The sequence below is a fragment of the Microcaecilia unicolor genome, chromosome 10, assembly GCF_901765095.1.
Source record: "Microcaecilia unicolor chromosome 10, aMicUni1.1, whole genome shotgun sequence".
Taxonomy (NCBI): domain Eukaryota; kingdom Metazoa; phylum Chordata; class Amphibia; order Gymnophiona; family Siphonopidae; genus Microcaecilia; species Microcaecilia unicolor.
The window spans coordinates 12,223,428-12,235,626 of NC_044040.1; the positions used below are offsets into that span (position 1 = coordinate 12,223,428).

Consider the following 12,199-nt stretch of genomic DNA (forward strand, 5'->3'; position numbering starts at 1 on the left):
GTGGCACGTGCAACTTAAGTCACGTTATATAGAATCCGGGCGGTTTATGCACATAAAGTCAATTTCATGTGCGTTCTTTTTGTGAGTGAAATTTTCTGAACCCAATACAGAAACCAAATGTACATCCTATGGGGTCCTTTTAATGAAGGTGCGCCGAAAAATGGCCTGCGCTGATGTAGACGCATGTATTGGACGTGTGCAGGTCCATTTTTCAGCGTGCCTGCACAAAAAGGCCTTTTTTGGGGTCGAAAATGGACATGCGGCAAAATAAAAATTGACGTGCGTCCATTTTGGGCCTGAGACCTTACCGCCACCCGTTGACCTAGCGGTAAGGTCTCATACGTTAACTGGGCGGTAATGGTCTATGCGCGTACAAAGCTGATTACCGCCCGGTTAGCACCATGTGCTGGAAAATTTCCGAAGTGCTTAGTGGAAAGACCAAAAAGCAGATCAGTAAAAAAAAAATTTTATTAAATGACAACCAAATATTTAAATCAGCCCGACACTGGCCGTATTTCGTCTGACTGGGCTGCATCAGGGGCTACACAATGTTCTTTAAAAGTCGAGATGACAAATGTACGGAAGTCTGAAATCATGAATCTTCCAAAACACAGTAAAAAAAACAGCATAAACCGAATGAATCATAAAAGATAGTGACGTGAGTACCGTCCTGCACCTTCACAATTCTAAAATGCTGGGAAAAAAACATAAAATTGTGAAGGTTTTTTTATTGTATTTTGGAAGATTCATGATTTCAGACTTCCGTACATTTGTCATCTCAACTTTTAAAGAACATTGTGTAGCCCCTGACGCAGCCCAGTCAGGCAAAACACAGCCAGGGTCGGGCTGATTTTGTTGGAACGTAATTGTATTTTACATGCATTGCCTGTCACCTATTATTTCTCTGTGATTACTCTGTGACCTCTGATGTGAGTTACTTAGAGAGGTCACACAGCTATGCAACTTCCTGTGGGGGCAGACACAGCAGATGCAGCACATGGAGCACATGGAGCTCATGATCTCTCCTAACCTGAGAGGATCTATGGTGGTGTGAGCATCCATTACCATCTAAGCACATGGAAGGAGCTGATAAGACAAATGTATAATAATATGTATATATAAGCCTGTCTGATTATAATCTAACTACAAACTGTGAGTAAACAGATGTTTTGTTACTTCAACTTTAAAGTGACTCAGCAGTGAATTATTCAGGGGTGAATGAGAGAGAGATGAAGAAAGAAATTAACATTTCTAAAGCTGAAGCTGTGTGTACTAAAATCTGCTAATTATTTACTACAAATAATCCAACAAAAGGGTTATGGGCCCAGGGTCAGGAATTGAAAAAGAAGAGAAATATTACCAGGCAGAAAAAAAGGCCACATTTTTTCTCTTAAGTTTTAAAGGAAAGATTCAGTCTGTCTCTCTCTCCCCCCACACAGCAGACAGAAGGCTAAGAAAATGGCTGAGGGAAGAAATTCACCATTGTTCTATTCTCTCAAGGTGCCTAGATTAACTGAGTTTAATTATCAGCAGTGGGAACTAAGATTCATATGTCTCCTTCGAGCAAAAAGATTAAATATATGCTTAGACCAAGACAGAACAGCTGAAAATATGGCTGAATGGGACAATGCAAACTATTATGTGAAGTGCATGCTTTTGGAAGCTCTCTCAGAGAAACAAGCCATATTAGTGGAGGGAAAAGATACACCAAAGGACATTTTATATAAACTGAGAACTATGTATGCAACTACATATGCAAAGCAGCAACCAATTTGGCTAGCAGAGTTGAATGAAACCAAATTAAGGGATAAAAGTAAATGTAATGATCACATTATGCATCTTATGTCTTCATTTCAAAAGTTAGAACTTTCTGGAATTCCCATGTGTGATGCATTGAAAAGAGCATTTCTTTTTACCTCACTATCAAAGAAGTTTGATGTTTTTAGGTCTGTAAATGAGGCCATTGAAGGGCAATCTTTTGAACAGGCAACATCAAAACTAAGGCAGGAATGCATAATAAATGATTCTGAGGAGATCTGTTCTCAAAGCAAGTCAGAGAGAAATGAAACAAATTTCTTGGCAAAGAACAGAGGAAGGCGGAGCTATGGGAAAACTCCACCCAAGGGCAAGCTGATTTGCTACTCATGTGGAAAGGAGGGACATGTATCTAAATGGTGTAAGGAAACACAAAACACTCCCTCTAGCTCACCTAAGCCAATGGAACTAAAGAATTTTCAAACCAGGAAATGTATGAAGGACAAAGATAAACACAAGGGCTTTCTAATGGCAGAAAAATCTTTGACTATGGTAAATAATAATTCAAATGAAAGTACTTGGATTTTGGATTCAGGGAGCACATGCCATTTAACCAATTGTAAAGATTTCTTTCAGGAAATGTGTCCAGAGGAAGGTATTCTTAAAACTGCAAACGCAGGGACTGCTAAGATCCAAGCAAAAGGTATTGGATTCTTAAAATGCAAAGTGTCTAATGAAGTTAAAGAAATTCCTGTAAGTGATGTCTTGTATATTCCCCAAGCAGTTTGCAATATGCTTAGTGTATCTACATTAGATAAGAAGGGATTTGCGATTCATTTTGAAAACAGTAAGTGCACAATCTCTAAAAATGATGAAGTGTATGCTGAAGCTTTTATGCATAATGATGTTTATAAGCTGAACATTTCAGGTGAAGCCTCACATATGGCGCAAGTAAGGAAGAATGATGGTAAATGTAGTCTGGAAATCTGGCACCGCCGCCTGGGACATCGTGATTCTAAGGTGATCCAGGATCTTCGCAGTGGGCAACTAGCCACAGGCATTCAGATAAGTGCAAATACTGGTAAAATGGAGAAATGCATAGACTGTGTTACTCAAAAAGGTGTGAGACCCTCATTTCCTGCATACACAGGAAATAGGAGTAATAAAGTGCTGGACTTAATACACAGTGACTTATGTGGACCGTTTAATATCCCATCATTGGGAAATAACAGATTTGTGCTAATATTCTTGGATGATTTCTCTAGATATTGTGTGGCCTATTTGCTGAAAGAAAAAAGTCAAGTCACAGACATGCTGAAGAAATACGTAGCCATGGTGAGCAATAAATTTGAAAGAAAACCAAAGGTTCTTCAGACCGACAATGGTGGTGAGTTCATTTCACAAAGCATGCGCACATTTCTAGAACAAGAAGGCATTCAGCATATCACAACAGTAGCTTATACACCAGAGCAAAATTCTGTTGCAGAGAGAAAATTTAGGTCACTTGTGGAAATGACCAGATGTATGCTGTCAGATAGCAATCTCCCTAAAAGACTATGGGGGGAAGCCATTCTCACAGCAGTGTACCTACAAAATAGAATGCCAACTAAAGGCGCTGAGCGCACACCACATGAGACATGGCATGGTAGGAAGCCAAACCTGTCACACATAAGAACATTTGGAAGTACAGCATATGCTCATATACCAAAGCAAAGAAGGCATAAGCTGGATTCCACAACAGAAAGGGGCATTTTAGTTGGCTATGCTCCAGGACACAAAGGATATAGAATTTTGAATCTGAAAACTGGCATTGTTGGCATAAGACATGTTACATATTTTGATGAAAACAAAAGGGTTGATAAAGGCTGGATTATCCCAGATGAGCCTTATCATCCAGAATATGAAACTAGAACCATAATAGACATGCCAGTGTATATAAATGCCATACCAAGGCAGATGTCTGAAAGCAACTCACCTGTATCTAACGAGGAACAGGCAGAGGAAACAGACACAGAAAGGATCATTGAAGAAGACAGTACAGTTGGAGAAGGGGAATCAATTGGAGAAGGACTCTCAGATTTAGAGGATGCGAAAAGGTCAGACCAACCTGTAGTCAGACGCTCATCCAGGGAAAACAAAGGTGTTCCACCCCCAAGACTGTCTTACCTAACAAAGTCAGCAGAAGCTCAAGAGCCCTTAACATGGGATGAGATTGAGAAAATGCCAGCAGAAGAAGCTGCTGAATGGCATAAAGCTGCACAAGAAGAAATTGATGCATTGGATAAAAATAATACTTGGATTCTTACAAAATTACCTCCTGGCAAGAAAGCTATAGGATGCAAATGGGTATTCAAGTTAAAAAGGAATGCACAAGGAAAAGTGGAAAGGTATAAAGCCAGATTAGTGGCAAAGGGATATCTTCAAAAATATGGAGAAGATTTTGATGAAGTGTTTGCACCTGTAGTGAAACACACGACAATTAGAACACTTCTGAGCATTGCAGTCTCAAAAGGCATGCAAGTCAAACACATTGATGTGAAAACAGCGTTTCTTCATGGAGAAATAACTGAAGACTTGTACATGGAACAACCAACAGGTTTCATAAATACAAAACAAAGACAGCTAGTGTGTAAATTAAACAAAGGTCTTTGTGGATTAAAGCAAAGTGCAGAATGTTGGAATGACAAATTGGATGAAATATTGACAAATTTAGGATTTAAGCAAGGTGAAGCAGATAAATGTTTGTACACTAGGTGCACAAATGGACAATATGCATACATTTTAGCTTTTGTTGATGATCTGCTCATTGCAAGCAAAAATGAGCAAGAGTACAAGGACATTGTAAAGTGTTTAAACCTCAATGTTGAGATAAAAGAACTTGGTAATGTGTCATACTATCTTGGTATAGAAATTGAGAAACAAAATGATGGTTCTTATCTTCTAAGCCAGAAGCAGAAAATAAATGAGCTTATTGAAAGTTTAGGTATGCAAGATGCCCAAGTTGTAAGCACTCCCATGATCACTGATTTTCTGAAGGATGAAACAGTAAGAGAACCTTTACCAGATAACATCCAATATAGATCAGCCATAGGTAAGCTTTTATATCTAGCTACCACATACAGGGCTGATATAGCAAATGCAGTAGGAATTTTGAGCAGAAGGGTCAGCTCACCTACCAAATCAGATTGGACTGCAGTTAAAAGGATGGTAAGGTATTTAAAGGGTACCATTGATTGTAAATTAAAGATTTCAGCCAATAGTAATCCAAAACTAATATGTTACTGTGATTCAGATTGGGCAGGGGATCATTCTGATTATAAATCCACAAGTGGATATGTGTTTATGTATGGAAATGTACACATTTCATGGGCCAGTCATAAACAAAGTATTGTGAGTTTGTCTTCTACAGAAGCTGAATATGTGGCCGTATCGGAAGCGTGCAGAGAACTGATGTGGATTGAAAAACTTATGCTGGATTTCGGAATAGCTGAAAAGAGACCAATCCAGATAATGGAAGATAATCAGAGCTGCATCCGACTGTCACAGAATGACAAGGTTCAGTCACGCACCAAGCACATCGCAACGAAATACCACAACGTGCGAGAGTTGGCGAAAGAAGGGGTCATCAGTCTACACTATTGTCACACCAGTGAGATGACAGCTGACATCATGACCAAACCGTTACCCAGAGAACATTTTGTGAATCTTCGTATAAAGCTTGGACTTTGTATGAATAAATAATTGCATGACAGTTATGCATGAGAAGGGGTTTGTTGGAACGTAATTGTATTTTACATGCATTGCCTGTCACCTATTATTTCTCTGTGATTACTCTGTGACCTCTGATGTGAGTTACTTAGAGAGGTCACACAGCTATGCAACTTCCTGTGGGGGCAGACACAGCAGATGCAGCACATGGAGCACATGGAGCTCATGATCTCTCCTAACCTGAGAGGATCTATGGTGGTGTGAGCATCCATTACCATCTAAGCACATGGAAGGAGCTGATAAGACAAATGTATAATAATATGTATATATAAGCCTGTCTGATTATAATCTAACTACAAACTGTGAGTAAACAGATGTTTTGTTACTTCAACTTTAAAGTGACTCAGCAGTGAATTATTCAGGGGTGAATGAGAGAGAGATGAAGAAAGAAATTAACATTTCTAAAGCTGAAGCTGTGTGTACTAAAATCTGCTAATTATTTACTACAAATAATCCAACAGATTTGACTATTTGGTTGTCATTTAATAAAAAAAAATTTTTACTGATCTGCTTTTTTGTCTTTCCATCTTGGAGTTTGCAGATCGTTTGCCTTGCTGTTTTCTTTGATGTGCTTAGTGGACACACGTAAAAAAATGAAATTACCACCCGAGCCACGCAGTAGCCGGGCAGTAATTCCAAAATGACACACGTAGGATGCGCGTACACGCCTACGCGGCTTAGTAAAAGGGCACCTTAATGTCAATCATTTATTTATGGCTTCTGTCAGTAAGTTCTTTGTAGCGTTGACTCTAAAAACCTACCAACAGTTTTTGCTGGTATGTTCAGGCAAAATCATCCTTAGGGTTTCTCTCTGTTCCAGTTCAGAAAATGTATCCTTCCCGGGGCCGCCGAGAGGGGGGGTGGGGGGTGGGGACAAAATTCCCCGGGCCCGGGCCTCCAAGGGGGGCCCAGCGCCGGGGTCAGGCCGCCGGTGCTGCAGTCCCCGGTCTCACCTGCCTGCCTCCTTGGCTCCGGGCCCCCTGCATTCGAAGCGGCAGTCGCAGATCTCCTCTCTTCTGGCCTTCCCTCCCTGTGTCCCACCCTTGCGGAAACCGGAAGTTACATCAGACAAGGGCGGGGCACAGGAACGGAAGGCCAGAAGAGAGGAGATCTATGACTGCCGCTTCGAATGCAGGGGGCCTGGAGCCGTGGAGGCGGGGCGCCCTTGCCCCGGGCCTGGCCTAGTCTCTCGGCGGCCCTGATCCTTCCTGTGGATTCAAATAGTCCAGAAGCCTACCTGTGGGTGTTTGAAACAGTTTTTTCTTTGGTGATGACGTGATTAAATCCTTTGAAGTGGGGTGAAGGAAATATTCAGCCAAATCCGGACCTAGAAACCTGACAGAAAAATAAATTGCAGATTATTAAATGATGAAGTTTACAAAAAAAAAAACTTTTATACATATTGAAAAATTTCAAATATATACAAGTATCAACTTGCTTATAGAATTTGATAGGGAGGAAGAGAAAAACATACAGAAAAGGAAAATTAACATTATTCAAGGGGAAAGAGAAGAAAAACTGTGGAATAATCATGAAGAAAAAAATAAGGCAAAACTTAGGGCCCCTTTTACTAAGCTGCGTAAGCGTCTACGCGTGTCCAACGCGTGCCAAAATGAACTTACCGCCCGACTGCCGCGCGGTTCTTGTGATAATTTCATTTTTGGTGCGCGTCTGAAAAATATTTTTTATTTTCTGCCATGCGTAGCGAACGCGCGCCAAGTGGCATCTGACGTGCGTAGCTCGTTACCGCGCAGATTCCATACCGCTAGCTCTGTGGCTAGCAGTAAGGTCAGACACCCAAAATGGACGCGTGGCAATTTTGATTTTGCCGTACATCCATTTTTTGGGGAAAAAAAAGGCATGTTTGGTACGGGCGCTGAAAAATATTTCAGCACGTGCCCAAAACCTGCGCCTACACTACCGCAAGTCACTTTTTACCATGGCTTAGTAAAAGGACCCCTTAAAGTTACTACGTTCCCTATTATTTTCCCGTCTCTAACAAAGGTTTCGGTTCTGCCAGTGGGACGGAAGCTTTTTTTTGAATCAAGAAAAGATCTTAACTGCTCTGGAGCATAGAAAAGGTACAGGCATAGGCAGTAGGGCCTAGAAAGAGACCATCTTTCAAGGACAGAAAGACCGTAGAAAAAGATACGAAGGAAGCTAAATCCTCTATTAATGTTGTGATTCAAGATAACATTGCAATTCACAGGAAACTGGAACAATTTGAAAATCACTCCAGACACTTGAATTTGAGAGTTTTGAACTTTCCAAGAAATCCGGACAAACGGGCAGATTGCTAGCCTCCCCTCCCCTTACTTACTACTGCCCTGGTGGTCTAGTGACCTCTTCCGCCTTCGGGGCAGGAAAGAGCCCTCTCTTTCCTGCCCGGAGCACTGCCCTGTATGCATCTTTCCTGTTGGTGACCTGGGTGCCGATTCAAAATGGCCACCGAGAGTTGAAGTGACCTTGCGAAACTTCAACTCTCGGCAGCCATTTTGAATTGGTGCCAAGCTCACCAACAGGAAGGATGCATGCAGGGCAGTGCTCCGGGCAGGAAAGAGGGGGCTCTTTCCTGCCCCGAAGAGGTCACTAGACCACCAGGGCAGTAGTAAGGTAAGGGGAGGGGGGGGGTGATGGGGTGTGTGACGGAGGGAGTGGAAAATGTGACAGGGGCGGAGCGAGGGCGTGAAAGGGGGTGGGGCGGGGTGTATGGTGGGGCGGGGCGTGTCCTCCTTTTGGGGGGACAAAATATGGTAACCCTAGCCTTAGTAAAAGGACCCCACAGCGTTCTGTGCTGAAATCTAAGCGTATTCCATAACAACTTATGTAACTTAGTTGGCTTAACAAGCTATCAACGTTGATAACAACACATAACAAGAAATAATGAACACTAAAGATAATCTATATATCGGTAAGGACCATTGGAACTGGCAGAAAGTTATATGATGATAAAACCAGAAGACATAGTAACGTAGTAGATGATGGCAGATAAAAGACCTGTACAGTTCATCCAGTCTGCCCAACAAGATAAACTCATTGTATATGATACTTTATAGGTATTACCTGGCCTTGATTTGTCTTTGCCACAGGGAACCGCATTCAAGTAACCCACCTCTAAATAACAATGCTCTTATATGTGGTGCTATAGGAAGAAAGGCTGCTGGAAATATTTTTAGTTTATTTTACATTTTTATATATATATATACTGGGGGTTTTTTTTTTGTTACATTTGTACCCTGCGCTTTCCCACTCATGGCAGGCTCAATGCAGCTTACATGGGGCAATGGAGGGTTAAGTGACTTGCCCAGAGTCAGAAGGAGCTGCCTGTGCCTGAAGTGGGAATCGAACTCAGTTCCTCAGGACCAAAGTCCACCACCCTAACCACTAGGCCACTCCTCCACTGTTGCTACTATTTGAGATTCTACATGGAATGTTGCTATTCCACCAGCAACATTCCATGTAGAAGTCGGCCCTTGCAGATCACCAATGTGGCCGCGCAGTCTTCTGCTTCTGTGAGTCTGACGTCCTGCACGTATGTGCAGGACGTCAGACTCACAGAAACAGAAGCCTGCGCAGCCTTCTACATGGAATGTTGCTAGTGGAATAGCAACATTCCATGTAGAATGTCCAATAGTAGCAACATTCCATGTAGAATCTCCAATAGTAGCAACATTCCATGTAGAATCTCCAATAGTATCTATTTTATTTTTGTTACATTTGTACCCCGCGCTTTCCCACTCATGGCAGGCTCAATGCGGCTTACATGGGGCAATGGAGGGTTAAGTGACTTGCCCAGAGTTACAAGGAGCTGCCTGTGCCTGAAGTGGGAATCAAACTCAGTTCCTCAGTTCCCCAGGACCAAAGTCCACCACCCTAACCACTAGGCCACTCCTCCACTGTTGCTAGTATTTGAGATTCTACATGGAATGTTGCTATTCCACTAGCAACATTCCATGTAGAAGTCGGCCCTTGCAGATCACCAATGTGGCCGCACAGGCTTCTGCTTCTGTGAGTCTGACGTCCTGCACGTGCAGGACGTCAGACTCACAGAAACAGAAGCCTGCGCAGCCTTCTACATGGAATGTTGCTAGTGGAATAGCAACATTCCATGTAGAATGTCCAATAGTAGCAACATTCCATGTAGAATCTCCAATAGTAGCAACATTCCATGTAGAATCTCCAATAGTATCTATTTTATTTTTGTTACATTTGTACCCCGCGCTTTCCCACTCATGGCAGGCTCAATGCGGCTTACATGGGGCAATGGAGGGTTAAGTGACTTGCCCAGAGTCACAAGGAGCTGCCTGTGCCTGAAGTGGGAATCGAACTCAGTTCCTCAGGACCAAAGTCCACCACCCTAAACACTAGGCCACTCCTCCACTATGTTGCCTTTCTTGTGTACGTTTAATATAGTTGGTATGTCTGTCTGCTAATGATTACCAAGAACATATTGATGATTTACTACTAGTCCACATTTGTTTTATTGATGATTTATTGTTCTTAGCTTTTTTTTTATTTTTAGACTTTTTTAAAAATAGGTATTTCATTTGTTGTATTATGTATTTTTCTGCTTTTAATTATTTATTTGCTCTTTCTGTATACAGAATTGTATCTGACCTCCTGAAGCAGTTTTGTCTGCTTAAACACGAACCCATGTTGGGTCAAGTTTGGTGCTTTGAATAAAGGATTTATGTTCTCCTTATAGGTGTGAAGCTGAGTGTCAACCTCAACTCCTTGGAGCTTGTTCTGATCTACAGAGAGGTTTTTCCTGTTCCTTCTTTGATTCGGATTAAATCTGTCAGAAAGTACATAGGGAAACTCTGAGAAGGTAAAGAAATGAGTAACAGAAGATTCCAGAACATCCAGGACTGTCTGGAAATGTCCCCACTCGCCTGGACGGAGGCCCTCAGATGCCCGTCTGCATGCCTGTGCCACTCCATCTACTCACAGGTTGAGCTGCATGGAGGGGGACAGCCTCATCATTATCGTAGGGGACCTGCCAGCCTCACAAAGTTATAAGCCCAAGACAACTGGAACCACAGCAGGCAGATAGGAGAGATTTGGAAGATTGGTGGGAATGCTGTTGTCCAGTAAAGTATATACATACAACACAGAATGCAGGAACTGTGAAAACACATACCAGCCTCCCCAGAGCCAGTGATAGTAGTAACATATAGTAAATGACGGCAGATAAAGACCTGAACAGTCCATCCAGTCTGTCCAACAGTCACACTCATTATCAAGTCACGATTAAACCAACAATGAATGTGATATAAAATACCCAGGGCTTTTTTTGAGGGGGAACTCGGGGGTACTGAGTACCAACACCTTTTCCATTCTCTGCTAAAATTGACCCATGGACCCCAAGTTTTAATGAAAGAGCTCAGGCCCTACACACCAATTCTGCCTTGTCATAGATTCTGTGACTGGTTGCAGGGGGCCTGACTATTGTGGGGTGGGGTCCCTCAGTGATCACCCTACCTCTGAAGTGTGGCCTAGCATTTGGGTAATGGCTAGGAAAAACACACTGAAAAAAATACGTGATCATTGGCATTTCTGGGACATAGACCGTTGAAGTCCGCCCGGCCCTGTCTTTAGTTGCCAACTACTGAAGTTGTCGTCAAAGCCCTCTCCAGCCTATCCCAATCCATCTTCTCAACTGCGGGACACAGACCGTAAAAGTCTGCCCGGCACTGTCCTCACCTTCCAAATTACTGGAGTTTGTCGAAGCCCTCTCCAGCTCACCCTAAACCGGATTGCCGTATACAGGACCCAGACGGTACCAGCCTACCCAGCACCGGCGCTTAGTTCTTCACAGCCAGAGTTGCCATCTAAAGCACCACTTGACATGCAAACACACATGCAAACATTTTTTTTTTTTTTTTTTAATATCATTAATTTTCTAATTAGAGATCCTCTATGTTCATCCCACGCCTTTTTGAATTTCGTCACTGTTTCTTTCTCCACCACCTCGGCATTCCAGGCATCAACCACCCTCTCTGTGAAAAAGAATTTCCTGACATTACTCTTAAGTCTACCACCCTGCAACCTCAATTCATGTCCTCTAGTTTTACCATTTTCCTTTCTCTGGAAAATATTTGTTTCTTTATTAATACCTTTCAAGTAGTTAAACGTCTGTACCATACCGGTGGTGGGAGGCAGGGATAGTGCTGGGCAGACTTATACGGTCTGTGCCAGAGCTGGTGGTGGGAGGCAGGACTAGTGCTGGGCAGACTTATAGGGTCTGTGCCGGGGCTGGTGGTTGGGCGGCGGGGATAGTGCTGGGCAGACTTATACGGTCTGTGCCAGAGCCGGTGGTGGGAGGCAGGGATAGTGCTGGGCAGACTTATAGGGTCTGTGCCAGAGCTGGTGGTTGGGAGGCGGGGATAGGGCTGGCCAGACTTATACAGTCTGTGCACTGAAGAGGACATTACAAATAAAAAAGTAGCACATATGAATTTATCTTCTTGGGCAGACTGGATGGACCATGCAGGTCTTTTTCTGCCGTCATCTACTATGTTACTATCTCCCCTGTGCCTTCTCTCCTCTAGGGTATACATATTCAGGTCTTCCAGTCTCTTCTCACATGTCTTTTGGCCAGTGGCGTTCCTAGGGGGGCTGACACCCGGGGCAGATCGCCGATGCGCCCCGCCCCCCGGTGCAGCGCGACCCCTCC

At 43.0% G+C, this 12,199-nt stretch overlaps 1 protein-coding gene across 3 annotated transcripts in view; it reads right to left on the reverse strand.

Moving 5' to 3' along the window:
* The window catches only part of LOC115479242 (testis-specific gene 13 protein-like), a 187,029-nt gene that overhangs the window by 21,771 nt on the left and 153,059 nt on the right, over positions 1-12,199 (reverse strand). For all 3 annotated transcript variants that reach the window (XM_030217078.1, XM_030217077.1, XM_030217079.1), the window contains exon 3: positions 6,761-6,858. In XM_030217078.1, the coding sequence (XP_030072938.1) occupies positions 6,761-6,858 (98 nt within the window). The remainder of the gene's footprint in view (positions 1-6,760; positions 6,859-12,199) is intronic.